At 54.7% G+C, this 22,230-nt stretch overlaps 1 protein-coding gene and 1 long non-coding RNA gene across 3 annotated transcripts in view; one reads left to right on the top strand and one right to left on the bottom strand.

Moving 5' to 3' along the window:
• Positions 1–8,101: 8,101 nt before the first annotated feature.
• Positions 8,102–22,230, top strand: part of LOC107183538 — a 25,005-nt gene continuing 10,876 nt past the window's right edge. Inside the window, exons 1-2 of the long non-coding RNA XR_001514332.1 lie at positions 8,102–8,202; positions 15,334–15,337. This is a non-coding gene — a long non-coding RNA (uncharacterized LOC107183538). The remainder of the gene's footprint in view (positions 8,203–15,333; positions 15,338–22,230) is intronic.
• SLC2A9 (solute carrier family 2 (facilitated glucose transporter), member 9) overlaps positions 13,683–22,230 on the bottom strand; it is a 52,702-nt gene continuing 44,154 nt past the window's right edge. For both annotated transcript variants that reach the window (XM_015565785.1, XM_006766571.2), the window contains 4 exons: positions 19,972–20,073; positions 19,301–19,376; positions 17,178–17,305; positions 13,683–15,195 (listed from right to left, as the gene is read on the bottom strand). In XM_015565785.1, coding sequence (XP_015421271.1) covers positions 14,941–15,195; positions 17,178–17,305; positions 19,301–19,376; positions 19,972–20,073 — 561 coding nt within the window. In that variant the 3' untranslated portion in view covers positions 13,683–14,940. The remainder of the gene's footprint in view (positions 15,196–17,177; positions 17,306–19,300; positions 19,377–19,971; positions 20,074–22,230) is intronic.

Genomic DNA, 22,230 nt, shown 5'->3' with positions numbered 1-22,230 from the left:
GATGCATCTGATGGAGACTTTGGGGTTCCTAGCTTGGGTAGAGCTACATTCTCCCAGAAGCTAAGGGCCATGACAGCCGAGACCCGTCTCAGCTCTGCCTCCTCAGCCTAGAACAGTGGTGTCTGGCGTGGAGTAGGTGCTCTCTAAATGTCAGCCTCTTGCCCTCGGCATCACACACACACACACACACCACACACACACACACACACACACACACGAAGTGACAGGTGACCTGGGGAGGGGCCCAGAGGGCTTATCAGCCAGAGAGATGCCCCCTGCATTTGGGGGTGGCCTTCTTTCCCGCACCCTGTCTAGCACACGGGGCACAGCAGGGACATGTGAGCAGATGAGCAGGTGAGCAGGGAGCACTTCCTTAAACTCGCTCTCACTCTCCTCACCCTGTTCCGGGCTCCATGTGATGGCAGGAACGACCGTCCCCACGTGGGGAAGGTCCACGGGCTGGTTGGTGAGACACAAAGTGGCTACTGATGATAAAATTACGCTCCATCCTAGGGAACAGCGAGGGCCCCTCAGCCATTCCCGCCTCCCGGAGGCCTCCCTCCCTGCGACCCCTCTTCTGTGGGGGCTTCCGGGCAGGTGGGCTCCTTATAAGGGCTCACAGCTCACAGGGTGCACCCGGGGCCGGGGGAGCCAGGTGGGCCCTGCGTCTCCTCTGTGACTGGCCTCTGAGAACCACAGACGTGAGGTCCTGAGGCCAGACATTGGTCCAGGGAGCACATCAGACCCTGCTCCTTGATGGGAGGGGTGTCCAGGAATTCCCAGATGTTTTACATTTTCTGTTTATTAAAAAGTTATTCTGATATAATATCAGACTTACAGAAAAGTTGCAAAATATTACAAAGGAATTTCTAAGTGCCCTTGATTCAGGTCCCCCAAACATTAACATTGTACTATGCTACTTGCTCTCTCTCTCTCTCTCTCTCTCTCCATTTAAGACTCAATGTCCATTTACTCCCAAATATTTCATACTTCAGAGCATTTTTTCTACAAGCAAGGAATTTTCTTTCTTTTTAAAATATACTTTTATTGATTTCAGAGAGAAAGGGAGAGGGGGAAAGAGAGATAGAAACATCAGTGATGAGAGAGAATCCTTGATCGTCTGCCTCTTGCACACCCCCCACAGGAGATGATCAAGCCCACAACCTGGGCATGTGCCCTGACCGGGAATTGAACCCGTGACCTCCTCAACCACAGAGCCACGCTGGCTGGGCAGGAATTTTCTTATCAAATCTGCAGACCTCATTCAGAGTTCATGATGATGTCCTTTAGAACAAAACCCGACCCTGCTGCACGGGGCTGTTAGCGTTGCACCGAGCTGTGACGTCTCTTTATTCCGAAACAGCTCCTGCCCGTCTCTCATGACATTGACTTTCACGAGAAACACCCAGCCAGGCACTTGGGAGAATGTCCCTAAATTTGGGTTTGCCTGCTGTTTCCTCCTGTGGAGAGTCTGAGCCTTTGGGCAGGGACCCCACAGAAGCGAAGCCGAGTTCCTCCCAGAGCATCGTGCCAGGGGGTGCCTGCCGCCAATGGATCCGCCATGAGCAGCGCTAGCCCCCCAGAAAGCTGTATTTACCCTGTGCAACGCATGAGTATCCTTTGGGGAGATACCTGGAGGCTGTGGAAAACCCTCTTCACCTTCCCACTTTCTCCCGTTGGTTTTAACATCGATGAAGGACCCTCCCTTGAGTCACTGATGATTGTGGTTGCCACATGGCGTTTTTGAAAAATTCCACCATCTTTTTATTGTTGGTTTTCTACTGTTTCTAACAGCAGTGGAGCTTCTGGCTTCTGACCTTTTCAGTAGGTTGTGACCCTGTACTCTCCATGTTTATCACGATGTCCAGATGGTCCAGGTTTGGCCAGTGGGAGGCCTTTGTAGTCAGCTCCTGTGCCCTTCATTGTTCTCCCGGCCGTTGGCTATTTCTTGGTACGAGACGCCTTGTGTATCCCCTGCCTGAGCCCTGGAGTTGGCCATGTCTCCAACACACCGATTGCTCTCAGCAGAGGGAGGCACGTGGGACTCTAGCCCTGGACGCTGGGGTGTCACTGCTCCTGGGGTGACATTGCTGGTAGGCCCCCTCAGAGGACAGAGCTGGGAACCAGACACATTCCTCTGTGCATCTGCTCGGACCCATAAGCACCAGCGCCAATTCTGTGCCTCATTGTATACGCATATGAAGTCCCATGGGCTCATTCTGATACTTTATGGGCATATTTTGAAAGAATGACCCCTGGCTTAAATCTTTACTTCCTTAATGTCTTAGTTCACGAGACCAGGAAGTTAAAGGGATTCAGTTGCCTGCCAACGTGTGTTTTCCCCTCCCATATTAAAATGGGGATAGGAATTTGTAGTTCGTTGGCAGGGTTATGTGACACGACACGTGGCACGTGTGAGGCTATGCACGCAGTGAGAATTCGGAAACCGTCAGCTGTGTGATTGGGTCTCTAAGGCCGGAGAGCAAGGGCAGGACCTCTCTGTGTCCGGGTAGCCCGGGGCCAGGAGCTCAGGGGCCAAGATCTAGGCGAGGGAGCGAATGAATCAACAGCAGCCCAGACTCTGGCCACACCTGGAGCAGGAAGAAATAGGACGAGATGATAAGCTTGATAAGGAGATAAACGGTTGGGAGCAGGGAGGGGTAAGAGGAGAATGTTCTGTTCTTCTTTTTGTTAAATTTGTTTATTTTAGAGAGAAAGAGGGAGAGAGAGAGAGAGAGAGAAGGAGAGAGATGTGGATTTGTTGTTCCACTTATTTATGGATTCATTGGTTTCTTCTTGTATGTGCCCTGACCGGGGATTGAACCCACAACCTTGGCCTTTCGGGACGATGCTCTAACCAACTGAACTACCCGGCCAGGTCCTAAAGGAGAATGTTCTTGAGGGCAGATGGGAGCCCTGGAGCTCTAGGCCAACTTGAGAAGAACTCACAGGAACATGAGTGTCCCCACTCACAAGTGGGCACAGAGCTGGTACCAAAGTGAGAGGAGGTGTGTCGGGAGGGGACACATGCTTTTTGCTTGTAGGAGGGATGTGAGTGGTTGCGTGCTGAGGACAGACAGGAGGCAGCCTCCGTGAGGGCCTCCAGTGATCGCTGCCTCTTGTCTTCTCCCTGTGCAATTGCCTCCACTTGAGTGTGGCTGAACCTCACGGTTTGCATCTCATGAACAGAATATGGCAAATGTGATGGATGGATGAACCTTTGAGTTTAGGTTCCGTTATTTCTGGCCCTTTCTCTTTCTCTTATTTTTTTTTTAAATATGTTTTTATTGCCTTTTAGAGAGAGAAGAAAGGAGAGGGATATATAGAGAGGAACATCTATGAGAGAGAAACACTATGGATAGGCTGCCTCTTGCATGCCCCCTACTGGGGATTGAGCCCATGCAACCCGGGCATGTGCCCTGACCAAGAATCCAACCAGTGACCTCTTGGTTCCTGAGTCCATGACGTTCAACCACTGAGCCACACCGGCCAGGCGCCCTTTCTCTTTCTTGTTTGGATGGTCTGCAATGCTGTGAGCTGCCCTGTGGGGAGGGCCAGTGGCAAGAAACTAAGGGAGGCCTCTGGCCAACTGGTGCCCAGGACCCGAGGCCTGCCCTAGCCACGGGGATGAACTTGGAGTTGGAGCTTTGGCTGAACCTGTGGCCCAGGCTGGCACCCTGACGGCCGCCTGGAAGAGACCCTGAACCAGAACACCCAGTGAAGCGTGGCCGGGGCTCCCGACCCGCGGGAACAGTGAGATGATAAACTCTCGCTGTTTCAGCTGCTACGTGTTACGCTAATATGTTCCTGAGTCATAGATGCCTCGCTCAGGGGAGAAGGGAGGAACGTGCTGTGCACCTTTGAGTTGGGGGTGGGGGGAAGGGTGCTCCCTGTCCTTGGACATCCGTTTCCAAAGGAGGCCACCAGCCCCAAAACGCTCCTCCCAGTCGTTCCTCCCATGGAAATGACGCTGGTGACATCTATGCCTTCCCCACCACACCTCCCCGTAAGGTGGAACGTTGTTCACTTGCTTGGGGATTAAATACAGACGCTCGGGGACGCTTAGCACTTGATTAATCCTGATGGAAAGGAGTGTGGAGAACGGTAATTTACAACTGACAGCTGTGAGCTCCTGGGAGGGCAAAACAGCCTTTCCAGGCCCGGCCTGTGCGTGTTTCGGCAGCCTGCGAGAGACAACGGCTTTGTTTTGTTTTCTGTGCAAAGTGGCAGGAAGCCATTTTCAAAGAAGAGTGAAGGGAGAAAGGAGGCCTCAGACATGAACTGAAAACACACTCAGAGGCACTGGGTCTTCATCACGGCAAACTCCTGCGGGGAGAGAGGCTGTCCGACCACGGTCCAGAATCGAAGCAACTTCTGGGGAAATGACCGGGACATTTCAGGCAACAGAGAAGGCGTGTTGGGCCAGGAGGCGAGAATTTTGGGTTGAGACCAGTTGTGTGATTTTTTTTCATTTTTATTTATTTATTTATGTTTATAAAAGTTTTTTTTAAATTCATTTTTAGAGAGGGAGGAAGGGAGAGAGAGCAAAACATCTAAGAGGGAAACATCAATCGGCTGCCTCCTGCCCGCCCACTACTGGGGATTGAACCTGGGTTATGTGCCCTGATGGGAATCAAACCTGCGCCCCCTTGGTGCATGGGACGATGCCCAACCAACTCAGCCACACTGACCAGGGCCCAGTTGTGTGATTTCAAGTAAATGGTTCAACATCTCCTGAGTTTGGTCTCCTCACCTCTAATAATGAAAACCATCATGCCGACATCCCAGGGCCATTATTAATGTAAAAAAATGCATATTTCCTAGAGTTTATCCCAATACCAGATGCCATGCTTGGACCTGTGCCCAGGGGTCTCATGGATCCTGTGGGGGTCAGAACAGGTCACCCCAAGGTGTGCCTCTGTGGCATGTGGGTTGTTTTGAGCTAAAGGCAACCTAAACCCTGTGGCCTCAAGAGAAACTTCTGCCCTGTCCCTTGACTACCTAGGATAGTTTGAATTGAGCCTTGCCCATAATAAGAGATGGTCAGAGATAACCTTTTGAACTGTCTCTATGGTAGGGCAAACTACAAATTACTGCACATCTGTTCTTCTTATCGTTATCATCCTCCCCTTACATCATCCTTAGCTCGAATGCCATAGACACCTCGTTTCCCCTTTCTGCCCCTGAGCCTGTCAGGTATGTGGGGTCCCATACATATGTACGCAGTCACATGTGGTTACTTTTCTCTTGCTAATATGTCTCATCAGAGCAGCTGAAAGAACCTCGGCGGGTAGAGGTTCCCACAATCCTTTGCAGCAGCTTGCTGTGGTCCAAATGCGTGTGTCCCTCCATTTTATACATTGACATCCTAACCCCCCAAGTGATGGTATTAGAAGGTGGGGCCTTTGGGAGGTGCTGAGGGCAGGAGGGCAGAGTCCCCGTGGTTGGGATTGGTGCTCTTATAAAACAGAGCGGAGGGAGTTCCCATCCCCTCTGCCACACGAGGTTGCAGCTACAGCAAACACAGGGCTGCCTTGGAAACGAGCTCTCGCCAAACACTGAATCACCAGCACCTTGACCCTGGAGCTCCCAGCCTCCACGCTGCGAGGGATAAAGTTCTGTTGCTTATAAGCCACTTAGTCTGCGGTATTTTGTTATAACAGCCCGAGTGGACTAAGACACAGCCCAGTGCATAGGTGCCATTCCCATTGCACAGCTGACGATGCTCTACAGAGAGGTTCAGAGAGGTGATGCTGCTTGCTTCCGGTCACGCAGCTAAGAAGTGGCGATGGCTGGCTTGACACTATCCCACAGGAATGTGACGTGAAAACAAATTGCAAAACCAAACCCAACCCACGAGTCCCAAAGACGTCCTGCCCTCCTGCCCTGTGCCCCGTGCCCCGTGCCAGGAGCCCGGAATTAAAGACCCGTAGGCAGTGTATTTTGTGGAGCCCTCAGTGGTGCTGGAGGAGGAGCCTGGTGGTGGTGGAAGGCGGGATGGTGCTTTTAGACTCAGCTTCGGACTCGTGTGGAAGCTGCATGAGGGCCATCAGGTAGGTGCACGCGGTGGGCACCAGAGCAGAGGTCTGGACCTGGGCCGCCGGCACCAAAGATAACTGCCAACATCGATTGGCCGCTGGGTTTGTGCTGGGCACTGTGCAGAAGGTTTCGGGGTGTCAACCCATTTGGTCCTCACAATGGCACAGGGACATGGCTGCTCTCGGTGTCCCCGCGGTGCGGAGCCGCGAGGGGACCTGCTTCTCGACCAAATGCAGGCAAGAGTGAAAACCTCAGGACAAACAATCTCGTATGTCCCAGGCCTTTCTCTTTGGGGGTTTCCGGCTCAATCTCGCCCCTCCAGCTCTAGTGTCCCCTCTACTCGAACCACTTTCAGTCTCTTAAGAGCTCCCTCACCGCACCGTTGTTTGCTTCACGTGAATCCTCCTGGGCTCAGGGCGGCCAGCAGTGTTCTCCCTGAGAGCGGGGAGGCGTCTCTCTGGGGGTTGGGCTGAGGGACCCCCAGGAAAAACCTTCGCATGCCAGGCGGAGGGCCGGGAGCCTCACTTCCGGATCCAAAGGCAGAGGAAAGGGTTGCCACCCGGATGTTAAAGGAGGCGCTGACTGCTGGGTTCTGGCACAGGTCCTCGCCCCGCCTTTAGTTTCCCTGCACAAGGGCAGGCCATGTTCATGCTCTCCGTCCCCAAAGGACCTGAGGGGCACGAGAGAGCGCCCTGATTGATGGTCCTGATAGCAGTGATTTATTGGGCCCGTGCTGCATGCACAGGCTGCGTGCGAAACATTCTATGAACATTAATTCATGTGACGCTCACCACAAATCCAGGAGGCAAGGACAATGAATAGGACCGCGTTGCAAACGACAAGGTTGAGGATTGGAGAGGGTCAGTGACTTGCCCAAGGCCACACAGCGGGTTCAGGCCCAGGCAGTAAGACCCCAGAGCCCAGTCTCTGCACCAAACACCTGCCTGTCGTGGCTCATGCTCCTGTGGGGGAGGAGTAACCCCTCTTCTCCTCTTGGTTCTAATGGCTGGTCGAGTAATTAAAATAACATACAGTGGATTAACTGGGGGAAAAAAAGCAATGCAATACCTATGCACTGGGAATTCACATGAGCATGACGAATTACAAAGACGGTGGATGTCCCAAAGGCAGACGGAGGTCTCCGTGCCATTCTGGACCAAGGAGAAGGAAGTGAGGCAGTTTACAGGGAGGCGAAGAGGGTTAATGTTTAGTGAAAAATGTTTGCTGGGCCTTGTGGAGACAATGGGCTCCAGAGAGGACTTTGCTCAAATGGGCCGGTCGAGGCTCTCCCCAGCCTGCCACACCTAGTTCAGGTGGGACTGCAGTTATAGTATCTACCGTGATAGCTCCCGCCTTCCATCCACATTCCTTCAGGCAGTTAGGGGGGTGGTCAAAGGTTCTTCCTGAGCCTCCTGGCCCTTGAAAAGAACCGCTTGAAAGAATCGATTTTCCAAAGAGGCATATTTGGGGGTGGCCAACTCTGCTCCCCATTCCCTCCCTTAGGCCTGAGTCCTGGGGGCTTAGGGGGGGGCCCCTCAGATATCCCATCCGGGCACATCCATCCCATTTTTTCTTGAACAGCCCTGGTCACAACCCTTTGAGGTTAGTAAGAGCATTTTTCTGACCCTGCCATTGCCATCTGTCGCTGCTCCCAGACCATTCCCATGCCCACGGCTGTGCTAGGCCCGTGAGTCTCATGAACGCAGGGGCCCTGGTTCACGTGGAGGCACCAGGTGCACAGGAATGACATGAATGGGGTTGACCAGATGCCTCGCTGGAATGTGTCATCTGTGGGCTCCTCGGCCACCCCACAGGAAGTCTGGGGCGTTGACCAGCTTTATCCTGCAGCTGCGCTCCTTATCTCTAGACCTGAGGTGGGTGGTTTTCCTGTGGTTCTGAAACTCTGCCCCCATGTGCCTCTGGGTTTGGTTGTCTGGAGGCAACAGAGAGCGAGGAGGTCAGTCTGGCTGGAGTGTGAGGTGCCTGGGGAAGTCAGCCCGGGGAGGCAGGGGAAGCTGAGTCTTGTGGGCTCCATGCCAGCCCAAGAGGTCGGGATGGGGAGAGCTGCGGGAGGCAGCTAGACAGACAAGAGCAGAGCGAGGACGATGGGCCAGGTACAGAAGGTCACCAGGGCGGAAAGCCCCGGGTGCCTAGCAACAGACAGTTGTAGGGTGGGACCTAGCCCCCAGGTTGGCTTTCTTCCCCGGCTTATCACTGGTGATGCGGTGTAGACCCCTGACCTAGGCTAACATCTAGGCCTTAGTTGTGTTTCAGCTCCAGGCCCAGAAAAGAAGCAAACACCAGACAGTCAACTCCACGGCTGACCTCAGAACCAGATGCATTGGATACTGACCCCGTGCCCTGGTGTTGACCAATCAATCAGTGGAGACCCTGACCCTGAAGGACCCATCTGGGAAGCTGCTGAGTATTCTATCGAGACCTTCCCCTGGGACCTCCCCTACACTCTGCACCCTTAAAGCCTTAGGATGAGGACCCAGCGTGCTCTCCCTCCTGGGAGTTCACCTGGCCTGTGCCTTCCTTTCTCTGACTACTTCTGTGATTTTCTAAATAAATGAGGGTCAGGCAGCAGGAACTCGCACAGCATTCAGATTCCTCTTCAGGCAGATGAGCCGAGCAGGGCAGGCAGATGGCCGAACAGAAGAGTAAGAACTAAGACGATGGGGGACTGTCCCATTGGCCAGATTGACTTCCTGATGGGGCACGTGATGGGAGGCTGCTGCATTTCAGGACTGAGAACACAGGAAGCCTGGTGGTGCAGAGGGGATGCTGCTGACATAGCCTTGGTGACCGTGCAGGCCGAGTCATGGGCCCCAACGATGTTCACATCCCAGTTCCCAGGGCCTGTGAATGGTACCTTCTATGGCAAAAGGGGGAACATTCCCTTATATGGCAAGAGATGTGATGAAGTTAAGGATGTTGGGGTGGAGGGGTCATCCCGAGAGGCCAGGTCATGACGAGGGCTGAGCCGGCATCTGCTGGCTGGCTCCCGACTCTGCACACTGCTGCCTCTAATGGTGCCGCAGGCTGTCCCGTAGTGTGACTGGGACGCCTGGCCCGGCTGGGGTGGCTGCAGAGTGGCTTCTCTGTCCTTGTAGCCCTCCTCCCAAGCTTCCTTTGCCAGAGCAGTTGGGTGCCATAAAGCAACCGTAACAAATACGAGACCCCAGAGAGAAGTCGCAATACATCACTCAGAGGCGTGCTGCCCGGCTGGCTGGCTCCTTTAACTCGCACAGGTCTGTGGGGAGAGGCTCCGTGCCCTGACACCCAGGTCAGGGAGTCGGATTCCCACCAGCTCTCACCTGCACTGCGTGCCTCTTCCCTCACGCCTCCCTCACCGCTGCCTCCTGCCATCGCAAAGTATTCGTAGCCAGAGGAGACGGCAACTAAACAATCTATATACGCCAGCTTTCCTGTCCCTCACCTTTCCTTTCTTTTTTTAAATCCTCACCTGAGGACATTTTTTCCCACTGATTTCTAGAGAGTGGAAGGAAAGGAAGAAGGAGAAGAGAGAGAAACATCAGCTGGAGAGAGACACGTCGATTGGTTTCCTCTCCAGCTGGGCCCAGGGAATTGAACCTGCAACCCAGGTATGTGCCCTGGACTTGGAATCAAACCCGTGACCCTTCTGTCTGCAGGCGGATGCTCTCACCACTGAGCAACACAGGCCAGGGCTCCCCTCACAGTTCTTTTAGTTATGTAGACATGCACTTGGGCTGGAGCGCCCACTCTGCCTTATCTCCTGGGATCCGGGCAGACGCTGTGATGAGCGCCCCGGTGGGAGACACACCCAGCTCTTTCAAGGTAACCTTGCCCGTCTCCCACTATTCCACAGGAAGCAGTATTCCAAACACTCCAAACGCTCACAGAAATAGTGTGTGAAGGAGGCAGGCCCTGAGCTGGGGCTGAACAGAAGTGTGTGGAAGGAAAGAAGGAATGGCGGGGTCGTAGCGGCTGCTGAGTCCACAGGAGGGTGGGCAGCTGAGATTTAGGTTGGTCCCTATCCCCTGTGCACCTGAGCACCAGTGTCCCCAGGCTGCAGGGCAGGGAGTAAGGCAGCTCTGGGGCACCTCAGGACACCGTGGCCTTGGCCGTCTTTTCCCTTCTGAGAAGTGCCCTTGGTGTTCGCTGTGTCCTACCTGCTGCGTTAGTGCAGATCCCCCACTTACACCCCGCAGCCAGCCCAGAGGTCAGAAGCCGCAGCTTCCCAATCAGTCTCCCAATCAGTCGAGAGCGTCTGTGCCCTCACAGGCGGCCACGATGTCCGATGCCCGCATCCCAACACCCACCACAATCAGGGCCTGCCCAGGAGCCTGATTTCCTTGGTGGGCTATTTATAACCAAATCAGGGCGGGAATCTTTAGGTAAAGCCCCTCTCCCTCCCCCGGGTTGTCAATCTCTCCCCCTCCCATGACGCTCTGGCTGCAGTAATCAGACTTAATGAATGGATGTGCATTGGCAAGTGCTGAAGGCAAAGGAGTCTGACTCGTCATCCCTTTCCCATGCACAGGGCCTGCCTCGGATGCGGCCAGCTTCAGTTTTGTTATCTGAACACACGGTGGGTGGTGGGTGGGTGGGTCGGTGGGTCGCATCCTCCCCGGTTCGCTCCGGACTCCCTCCTGGTTCCAGAGGGCTCTGGAAGGGTTGTCAATCAATGCCCTGGGCCCCGGCTACCACTTCTGGGTGGAGCATATGAGCAGCTGGGCCTCTCTGCGACTTCTCTGTGAAGTTGATGTCTGCACTTTGCAGGTGGTGGGCTGTCTGCAGGGCCGGCCACAGTCACCCCAAGCTGGCCACGTGACTTTAGATGCGTCCCAGCAGGAGGTGAAATCTATTTCCCTTCCCCCTGAATCGGGGCTGGTCCTAGACTTGCTTTGGTCAGGGGAGGAGTGCTGTGTGAGTTCCCATCTTCAGCCTCTAGTGCAGCGGTTCTCAACCTGTGGGTCAAGACCCCTTTGGCGGTCGAACGACCCTTTCACAGGGATCGCCTAAGACCATCCTGCATATCAGATATTTACATGACGATTCATCACAGTAGCAACATGACAGTGATGAAGTAGCAACGAAAATAATTTTATGGTTGGGTCACAACATGAGGAACTGTATTTAAAGGGCCAGAAGGTTGAGAACCACTGGTCTAGTGACTTTGCAGGTTCTGTTCTCACCCTCTTAGAACGCCGCTGCTCTGTGATGGCCAGGGGGCCCTCCCTGACACTGAAACCCTTCATGCAGAGACCACACAGAGCGGGCCCGCCAGCCCTGCTGTGCTAGCCATCCCCGTCGGGGCCCCTGACCTGTGAATGGGGCCACCCAAGGCCACCGGCCTCCAGCTGATACCACCTGACCACAAGTGCCAGGGGGGATCCAGAAGACACTGCGTGCACCCAGAGAAATGCCCTATTTGCTCACCCACAGAACTGTGGGCAGGAAAATGCCGCCCCTTTAAAAAAATATTTTTATTGATTTCAGAGAGGAAGGGAAAGGAAAAGAAAGAAACATCAATGATGAGAGAGAATCATTGATCAGCTGCTTCTTCACACCCCACACTGGGAGTCGAGCTCACCACCTTCGCATGTGCCCTGACCGGTCATCGAACTCTGACCTCCTGGTTCATAAGCTGATGTTCAACCACGGAGCCACGCCGGCTGGGCTAAAGCAACAGTTTCTTCTTTCTTGTGACTCTGTGGTTGGTTGGGTGAGCCTTCTGCGGCTTTCTTGTGGACTCACCCACACAGCTGCATCCAGGTGGAGGCCCCCTGGGGTGGGCTCAGCCTCTCTGTGGGGTCTTTCATTCCCAAGGAGGCTGGCCTGGGCTTCTGCACACGATGCCGTCAGCATCTAAGAAAGCCCTAGAGCACAAGCCCCCATCAACTTCCGCTTGTGTCACATTTTCCGACGTCTCAGCGGCCGAAGCACGTTGCATGGGTTCCATGCGATGGAGGCTGACCCCAGGGCTGTGACGTTTCGGTCCACCCCAGGTCGCGGGTGGCGGGCTGTCACGTGGAAGGGACCCATGTCCGGTGGGGTTCACGGGTGGAGATGCAGATCAGAGGGGTTGTTCTGGAGACAGGGGGCTGGGCCAAATGTCTGAGGTGCTGCAGAGCAGTGATGGGAACAGTAAACGTGGCTGGACTCAGCGGGGGGAGCACAGGGTCTAGATCAAACGAAAGGAATCCAGTAATGGTTACTTCACGGGTTTTCTCTAGCCTCATAGGCCATACCGTGGAGGTATTTTTCAAACTTGAAAAGAAGGGAAGTTAGTGTTGTCAGGCAGAAAACCCAGGTCAGCACCCCAGACAGCTCCGAGGCACTGCAGCTGCACCCAGACCATCCAGAACAAGAGTCCCTGCCGCTTCGCTGGACGTACCGGGCCCCACGGAAGCAGCTTGCCCGGTGTCTAGACCACTGGATCGGCTTGATACATCCTCATTTGTGGGCTCCCTCCTGTGAGAACTTTATGAATCGAGTTCAGGTTTGGTCATGAGTACGAGAAACCCCAAATAAGAGAGGCTTTGACTCCCATAAGCAAAGGCTGCTGCTAGGCAGGTCGGGGCGGTCATGGCCCCTCTGCTCCAGGAAGTCCAGGCCCTGGATCCTCACTGCTCCCTTCCCCGCACCCGTAGGGGGTGCCCTTCAACTTCCTGGTCTAAGGTGGGTGGCCAGTGTGCCTGTCACTGCATCCACATTTTTTCATCGGCCCCTCCCTCCAATAAAGGCAATTTTTCTGATGCCTCGTATGTTCCAGAAAGAGGCTAAAGCCCGGCCGACGTGACTCAGTGGTTGAATGTTGACTGATGAGCCAGGAGGTCATAGTTTGGTTCCCTGTCAAGGGCACAGGACCGGGTTGCAGGCTCGATCCCCAGTAGGGGGCGTGAAGGAGGCAGTCGATCCATGATTCTCTCTCATTATTGATTCTTTCACTCTCTCCCTCTCCCTTCCTCTCTCTGAAATCAGTAAAAATGTTTGTTTTTTAAAGTCAGCATTCTTGGGATTCCGAGGAAAAGAGGAAGAGAAAAGCTCTTCGAGACGTCGTGTGGAGAAGCAGCCAAGATGAGCCATGGCTAGTCTGGGCTGGGCAGTGTTGGAGTCAGACACAGGCTACCTGGTCTTATTGTGCTTCAGAAAGATTGTGGGTTTTGTTTTTGCAAACAAAAGGTTTGCGGGCAACCTCCCATCAGCATGTCTACCGGCACCATTTCTCCTGGTGGAGATGCCGTGAGGATCACTGAAATGACAGCTGAAGATTTATAACATTTAACAAACTTTGTTGATAAAACAGTGGCAGGGTGGGGGGACTGAATCCCATTTTGAAAGAAGTTCTACTGTGGATAAGACGCTACCACAGCATCGCACGCTTCAGAGAAATCGTGCGTGAAAGGAAGGGTCCATCGGTGTGGCAGGCTTCACTGCTGTCGGAAGAAATTGCCTCCCCACCCTTCTTGCCTCCCCAGCCTTCAGCCACGCCCCCCATCAATCACCGCCCTCAGCCCTGAGGCAAGACCCTCCACCAGCAAAAAGACCGACTGGCATCTGTAATAACCACCACCACCACCACCAACAACAACAACAACAAAAAGACTGCGACTTGCTGAAGGCTCAGAAAACGGTTCGCATTTTTTTTTCTTCCCAATAAATAGCTTTTAATTAAAGTATGTACATACTTCAGACATAATGCAATTGCACACAAGATAGACTACAACAGAGTGTAAAAACAACGTTTAGATGCACCAGGAAACCACATATTTGTGTGACTCATTCATTGTGAGACTTGCTTTCCTGTGATGGCCTGGAGCCGAGCCTGCAGACTCTCCGGGGTGCGCCTGTGTGTATACTTCTGTGCCTCTGGGGAGCCCTGACTGACATGCTGTCTTTCAGCGAAATCTCTTCCGGGATCTGCGGCCACGAAGCCCTGCGGGGCAGGCAGCACCAGGCAATCCCCCGTCCTTCCCTCCACGCTTGTGTCAGCCTCAGAGTCATCCTTAACCTTGTTTGGCGGCTCCGACGGAAAAGCGTTCGCTTTGCAGGGCCTGCCCCACCTCCTGTAACGCTGCTTCTTGCATCGGCCTCTGGGTCTCCCACATCTGGGTCCTCTCTCTGTTCTCTGGGACCTGTCTGGTCCGTGGAGGTGACGGTGCTTCCGGGCTGGAGGCCTTGAGCTCCGTGGGACAGAGCCAGGAAAGGCAGAGCAGGGGGAGGGGGGTTGGCACCAGGCTCCCCTGAGCCGGAGACCCACAGGGCAGAGCCAGAGATGGGAGCCAGGCATTTGCCAGGCGGTCTGAAGGGTCCTTCACCCGAGTTCTGGACATCTGCGCCCAGGATCCAAGCCCAGGTGCACTGGGGACTCAGGATGTGACTGGGGGCAGCTCATGGCTATGGCAGATGGAGCAGGGACTACGTTCCTTCCAGAAACCATTGGGGGGCTCCCTCCCCGATTTCACCTTGGATCCATGGGCTCAGACATGAAGAAGGCAGGCGTGGACCCATCGAGGAGAATGTTGGGTCTGCTAACACAAGGGGTGGCTGTTTCCAGCTTCCAGAAGAGTTTGGGGGACTCGGCCATGCACGACACCCAAATGGTTGCAGTATTAAGTGAGCAAAGTCTCATTTTTAAATAGTAATATTCAACGTGTAGGGGGATCTTCGGTTTTCTGAAATGGTGAGACCACTCTTGATGACCGGGGTGGGGACCGTCTGGCCCGGAGGCTGTTAAAACCCTAGGAACCATGTGGTCTGGCCCTGCCAAGGCATTAGGGTGAGTTAATGAAAGATTCGGCCAAATAGAACAGGCTGTTTTTTGCGTGGATGATTTTGTATGGCCTGAGGATGATGTCACAAGTATCCAATGGCTCTTGGCAGGAAAAAATGTCCCCCTGCCCCCGGGGTTTAGATAATCCCACTTTTGATGTAATTGTCCAGCGTGGAAGAGGCCTCTGCTTTTGGCCTGTTCGTGGCCTTGTCGTCAGTGACGGCTGAGTCTGTCTTCTCCGCTGGTGGGAAGGCCTTGTTCCTTTTGGCAAATGCCTGGCTGATTTCGGTGTGGGTTCGGTTTTTGGTCTCAGGGAGGACGAAATACAAGTAGAGAGCACCCGCGGAGCAGATGGCGGCAAAGACCAGGAAGCAGTAGGTGCCCAGGCTTTTCTGTGGAAAGGTGGAGACAAAAGCGTCAACCAGACAAGCATCCCATGGCCACGAAGCCACATTGAGCAGAATGTTCTTTGTTAAAAAAAAAAAATTCAGAGAGGAAGGGAGCGAGAGATAGAAACATCAATGGCAGAGAATTGTTGATCGGTTGCCTCCTGCATGCCCCACACTGGGGATCAAGCCCGCAACCTGGGCATGTATGTGCCCTTGACCAGAGTCGAACCCTGGACCGTTCAGTCTGCAGGCTGATGCTCTATTCACTGAGCCAAACCAGTGAGGGTTGGACTGTTCTTGATGGTCCCCATTCATTAGTCAACATTCCCAGGTGCAGCTTCGCACGCAAATGTGCCTTATAATCGTGCACAGGAGATGTCTCCCATGAGGCATGAATCAATCAGCTTCAAACCCCAGGGAAGATGAGGAAGTGGCAGTCTTTATTTATTACTTTTTTTTTTTTTTTTAAGAAAAGTGGGCATATAGCCCGACCGGTGTGGCTCAGTGGTTGAGTGTTGACCTGTGAACAGGAGGTCACATTTTGATTCCTGGTCAGAGCACAGGCCGGGGTTGTGGGCTCAATCCCCAGTGTGGGGTGTGCAGGAGGCAGCCGGTCAGTGATTCTCTCTCATCATTGTTGTTTCTATCTCTCTCTTCCTTGCTGAAATCAATAAAAAATTAAAAAGAAAAGTGGGCATATAAAACTTAATCATCGTGACAGCCAATTGCTATCTAAGGTTATCCTTTTTAAAAAGTGTGTTTTAAAAACTGGAATAGAACTTGACTTCCTGTTCATAGGTCAATGCTGAACCACTGAGCCACACTGGCTGGGCTAGCTAACGTCATCTTAAGTTCATATTTTCCATGAACCACATTCTTCCTTCCCTCCAATACACACGTGAGAAAAGTGTGATGTCAAAAGGAAGTGAAATTCCTCAATTCACAAGAAAAATAGGGAACGCTACTAGGCCCAGATAACATCACTTTTTCTACTATGCAAACGATACAGCTCACTGGCGGTTACTCTGAGGCAGCCTTGCACAAGGAAGAGAGGAATGTGGAGTGCGGTCCCTCTAGCTCACGTATCCTGGTTATGGTGGCGAATGCTCAGACGAGAACGGCCCCTCCGGCTGCACTAGACCAGCTGCACCCGTCACCTCGGCAGCTCCTGTGCCCGCAGAGCCTGGTACATGTAGCTGCTCAATAAATGTTTGTCAAGTAAAAGACTCTCAGGGTTCCAGCTGTTGGGGGCTGGGCCCCCCGGACGTGCCTCTCCTCTAGGCACCCTGAGACCTGTTTCCAGGGGATTCTCCGGGAGGGCTTGGTGACCACCTGGGAGAAGCAGGAAGGGGACCCATGCATTTTATTGGGGTTCCCTGTCCTACACTGAGAGCCTCCACATCCTCAGTGCCTCCTTGTCACAGCCCCTGTTTCTCAGAGCCCAGCAGCTTTTCATGGATGCGCTACACTGACCCAGGGGGTCCCCGCAGAGGGCCTCTGGCTGGAATTCCTCCCCGCCTCTTCCGAACTCCCCCTCCCCGCCATCCATGTTTCTTGTGTGGCTCCTGGAGCTCCAGCCTAGTGGGCGCCCGCCCTGCTGAAAGTGAGCCCGTGGGAATGAAGGTGATCCCCCTTGCAACATGCTGTTACTCGCTGCATGATTATATAGGGATCACACAGTGACAGACACAGCAAAAACGATGGGCAGGTTGCAGGTTTGAGATTCTACCCAGGTTTGCTTGCATACCCTCCACGACAGGAGGCTCACTCTCTCTGAAGCAGCCCTTAGCATTTAGGGGTCGCTCCTGGAAGGTGCAGGAGGGAGAAGGGTTAAAGGTTTGGGCCGAGGCACACTTCTCCCTTCCTTAGGCCAATAGCGCGAGTCTCCAGTGGGTAGGCCAGCCTCTGCTCTGTGAATCGGCCCTCACTCTGAGGGCTACCGAATCAGAGGGTACCCCTGGGCAAGAGGCCCCTGCCAGCCAGACCTGGATGAAGGGGAAGAGGAGGCCCACGGCGAAGTTGGAGAGCCAGTTGACGGTGCCAGCTATGATGAAGGCTGCCGGCCGCTGGGACTGCTGGAAGAACTCGCCGGTCAGGACAAAGGGGATGCCGCCTGCAGGGAGAGCCGGGGCGCGGAATTAGTCACCCAGAGGAGGAGGCCATGCCGCCAGCCTCCATCTCCTGTGGCAGCGCAGGCAGTGGGAGAGCCCCTCTGCCTGTGTGAGCAGTGGCCTCGGGGTGGGTGCTGGGTTACAGCCCAGAGCTCCGAAAGGCATGAACACCATCTCTGACCTGGCTCATCTGAACAAACGGTAGCCCCCTCCCTTTTTTTTTTCTGAATGGCCTCTGAAGCCAGCTGGGCCTGCCGTGGTGGAGGACTCCGTGTGCCAATTGGATGATGCGGCGACTGACATTTACGGAATACGTTGTATAGGAATGCTTATCATTTCATCTCTGGGACTATTGGCTACCATGTACTTGGGTCGGGGGAGCTGGGGGGTGGGGAGACTGCAGCCTAGAGAAGTGCCCTCACTTACCCAAGGTTCCCCAGCTCTGAGGGGCAGAGCCAGGACTCAGGCCCTGACTTTGGTAGGAGTTTGCTCAGGTGGCACAGGTGCTGGGGGGCCTTACCCTACAGCCTCGGTTAAAAGGCGCCCCCTACTGTTCACCCTGTCCCTCTTCATCGCCTTATGTCGGTCCCCTCCTCCCCATGGGACTGCCGTTGCCCTGGCTTTATATTTATATATTTCTTGGCCGTGCCTGGCTCCCTATCTGGCAGTGTAAGCTCCGCGGGGGCTGTTCTAGCAGCTTCTCCCAATATCTGGGTCACAGCTGGGCACAGAGTAGGAGCTCACTTACAGGGGCTTTTCGGTCCTGTCCCTGTGAGAGCCGAGGCTTTTCAGTCCAGGGCCTTTACTTGTGATCACCGTGATGGGCTGAATTGTGTGGCCCGCCCTCCCCCCGACCCCCACTACCAAATCCACATGTTGAAGTCCCACCCTCAGCACTCCAAAATGTAACTGTGTGTAGAGACGGGTCTTTAAAGAGGTGATTAAGGTAAAAGGAGGTCATACGATGGCCCTGATCCATTCTGACAGGTTCTTAAGAAGAGTCAAGTAGGCCCGGACGTGGTTGCGGGCTCAGCCCGTAATGTGGGGCGTGCAGGAGGCAGCCGATCAGTGATTCTCTCTTATTACTGATGTTTCTCTCTCTCTCCCTCTTCCTTCCTCCCTGAAATAAAAAAAGAAGAAAAAAGAGGCAGAGGGACTTTGGGACGGGCATGTAGAGGAGCGGTAATTTGAAAGCAGGGACAGAGATCGGAGTGAGGGAGCTACAGCAGCCTCCAGAGAGAGTCCCCCAGAGCCTGCCCACAGACACCAGGGACGCCCCCAGAGAGCAGTGCAGGGCCACACCACCCTGAACCCCTTCTCAGTTTACCGGGGACACGGACACAGAGCCACGGCAGGGCAAGGCCCTCAGTCTCATCCACACGGGCCATTTTACAGATGGGGAAACTGAGGCTCAAGGAGAGGCGAGGACTTTCCCACGAGGGCAATGCCCAAGCTGGGGCTGGACATGAGTCCTGGGTGCACACACCAGACTCCACTCTTGCAGGCACTGTAAGGTGGTGATTAGGGGCTGGAGTCCGGCATCGCCATCCTGTTGGTGCCCGGCAAGTCCCCTCCATCCTCACCGTCTCTTGAGCTGCCACGGGCCTTACATGAGCTAAGTATAGCATGTGGTCAGTGATCAATAAATCTTAGCCATGGCCATTGTTATCATCATCATCATATCTTCCGCACGGAACTGTAACTCGTCTGTGGGTGGCCACAGACCGCACCTTGAGTATCATTAATTCATCCCAAACGCGTGTGCCTGCCTCACGCCCTCACAGCCGCGAGTTGTTGTATGTTATAACTAATGTGTCTTTGGGCGGCACATTGCCCACCCTCTGTGGGGTGGAAATGAAGGCCGTCACTGAACTTGAATGGCTGGGAACTCTCTTTCCCCTCCATCCCCAATCAGGCCCTGCCCCTCCCTGAGCCCCTGACTTCCGTGGTGATGCCGCGAGCCCTGGGCCAGCTGGCGCAGAAGGGGGGCGCCCTACCTGGGCCGCTGCAGAAGGATGCAATGATGGCCAGGATGCAGACGATGCTCAGGTAAGGGATCCAGGGGGCGTGGTCCTGCGAGGTAGCAGCAGCGGGCAGGTGAGGAGGCAGGCATATCGAGGACCTGGGTTCCCACCCCAGCCCCTCCTCCATCCATCTGTGTGACCTCAGGCCTTACTAGCAAGGGAAGGGGGCTGTGGGGCTGGGGACCGGCACAGGGTCATGGTTAAAGGACGTCTTCGACCTTGTAAAGGTCACTTTATATCTATGGGCCCCGTTTCAGCATCCAGAAAATGGGGGTAATGCTAACCCCCACGCCATTCCAGCGCCTACTTTACAGACACAAGGAGCAGAGAGGTTGAGTTGCCGAAAGTTTTGTGCGAGGAAGTGGGACAGCGGGGATTCACACCCAGGTGGGCTGGCCCCAGAGCCCCTAGAGAGGGGATGTACACCCCCAAGGTCACACAGCTCATTAGGTCGCTGGTCTCCCAGGCTCAGGCCTCACCCCTCAAGCCTCCCCAGTGGCTTCCGGGCTGAGATGCCCCTTGGGGGGGGCGTGTCTGCAGACAGTGCCACCTGCCTAAGCCCAAGGCCCTGGGCACCGAAGCCGAGAGCCAGCTCCACGCCGAGCTCCTGAGGGGGGAGCGGGGAGACAGGCACGTGCTCTCACCTGCAGCGTCAGTGTGACCGTGAGGATCCCAAAGAAGATGGTCATCAGCCCGAAGCCGCCGATGAGGAGGGGCCTCCGCCCCAGGCGCTCGATGACCAAGCCCTAGGTCAGGGGAAAGAGGGGTGGTTACTACTAGCAGCAAGGGAGGGGGCGCGGGGCTGGGAACCGCACGGGGTCCTGGCTCAAGGACGGCTTTGACCTGGGACAGGCAGGTGACTCTCCACAGCCACACCCGGGGAGGCAATGACCTTGATGAGAAGGAAGAAGGAAGACAGTCCCGCGTATCCACACAGCCACCTTTCCTCCCATCTCCCTCGTTAGGGGGCGTGGGCTTATCTGCTGGGGAGTTTGGACCAGGGGCGAAAGGATGTGGCGGCCGCAGCCCTGCCCTCCCCCCACCCGGGAGCCAGGCTGCCATGGAGTCACACTCTCTCCATTCCTCTCCGTCCCCACGGTGCCGATTTTAGAGGCGAGAACCCAGGGGCGGGCATGGGGCTGCCGTTTTCCACACTCGGGGTGATACCAGCGACTGCAGCCCTGGAAGCCGTGCCCCAGCCCAGCTTCCTGGGGCCGTGGATGTCACTGATCCCCCCTCTCAGCCCCTGTGCCTGCCTTCCAGTGGGGCCAGGGCAGGGCTCCTCACTGAGCGCCTTCAAATGCCAATGACCCTGAAGAACATGACTGTAGCCGCGTTTCAGGGACAGGCTGGGTTGGCAGGTACACCTTCCTCCAGGCGGCTTTCGTAATTAAGCACCGAGGGACCGGGTGTTTGCTCTGGGCCAGCGCCCAGCCGGAGGAACGCACGAAGACCAGGGATAGCAGAGGTACAGTATGACAGTGGCTGTCCCCATTTCTGTAAATCTACTATGGGACACACACACACACGTGCCCACATGCGCATGCATCCGTGAAGACACTCCGAACATTGGAGCGAGATGACACCACCCAGGTGGGGACCAGCACCCAGTATTCCAAACAGCCGACCTTGACCTTGACCTTGACACTGTGGGGTCCATGAGGAGCCTCGCCACACCAGCCTGAGGGACTCTCCTGGCAAAAGTGGGCTATTGCCAAAGCCTGAGCTACGGACACCTGGGAGGAAGACGGGGAACGGCTTGGCGATTGCTGGTCAGCTCTGTCCCAGCAAAGACAGCCAAGGCGATGGCAGGAGAATGCCTGCTTCCCTATCCCTGCCCCTGCTGCAACGCTGCTCTGAACATGCAGGCGTTCATCACTGCTTCCTGGGACTTCTGTCTGAGGAGAAGCCGAGACCTGGGGAGGCCATGGTTATTTTCAAGTTAACAGAGTTTTAAAGTCTGTGACCAGGGGACAGGGCCCCGGAAATAATTATCTCCTCGAGACAGCGCTCTGTAAACTGAACCTTAAAAATAATTCCTTGAAATGTAAACTTTGCTTGGAAATTTCTGTGTAAAAGAAGAATGTGTGTGAGAACCGTATATCTTTTGGGGCCGAAGGTATGAGAAGTGGAAAAGTTACGTTTAAATGACTCCCATTCCAGGGTGGCTCATGAATCCTAAAGATAATAAACGAAAGTGGCCTGGAGACATGTCAGCCCAAGTGTAAACGCAGACGGGGAGCGTGGCCAACTGGCCGGAAGGCAAGGCTGCCGGAGCCCGGGCCCTCCCGGTCTCACTCCTGGGAGTCGTCTTCCCTGGGGCCCCTGCAGCCTCACGGGGACACCCCCCACCTGCTGCCTCTTTGAGAGGAAAGGTACCTCTTAAGAAGTTCATGATCACAAAGTTACACGTGGGGAACAGTCAGCTCTTAAAGAAAGCTCTTGCCCCAGCCCAATGGTCGGCAAACTCATTAGTCAACAGAGCCAAATACCAACAGTACTTCTTCAAAATACACTCGTCCAGGCCGAAAACCGACTTCTGCGCATGAGCCACGAAGTTTCAGTCGCACTGTACGTGCGTGTCCGCACATGATATTTTGTGGAAGAGCCACACTCAAGGGGCCAAAGAGCCGCATGTGGCTCCCGAGCCACAGTTTGCTGACCACGGTCCTAGCCAGTGCGGCTCAGTGGATCGAGTGTTGGCCTGCGGACCAAAGGGCCTCTTGTTTGATTCCGGTCAAGGGCACGTACCTCGGTTGCAGGTTCCTCCCCGGCCCGGGCCCTGGTCAGGGCGCATGCAGGAGGCAACCAGTGGATGTGTTTCTCTCACATCGATGTTTCTCTCTGTCTTTTCTCCTCTCTTCCACTCTCTAAAAACCAATGGAAAAATATCCTCGTATGAG

The sequence above is a fragment of the Myotis davidii genome, unplaced genomic scaffold (genome assembly GCF_000327345.1).
Source record: "Myotis davidii unplaced genomic scaffold, ASM32734v1 scaffold960, whole genome shotgun sequence".
Taxonomy (NCBI): Eukaryota; Metazoa; Chordata; class Mammalia; order Chiroptera; family Vespertilionidae; genus Myotis; species Myotis davidii.
Note: the sequence above shows the minus strand (reverse complement) of the source record. Positions and strands in the feature narration are given on the sequence as shown.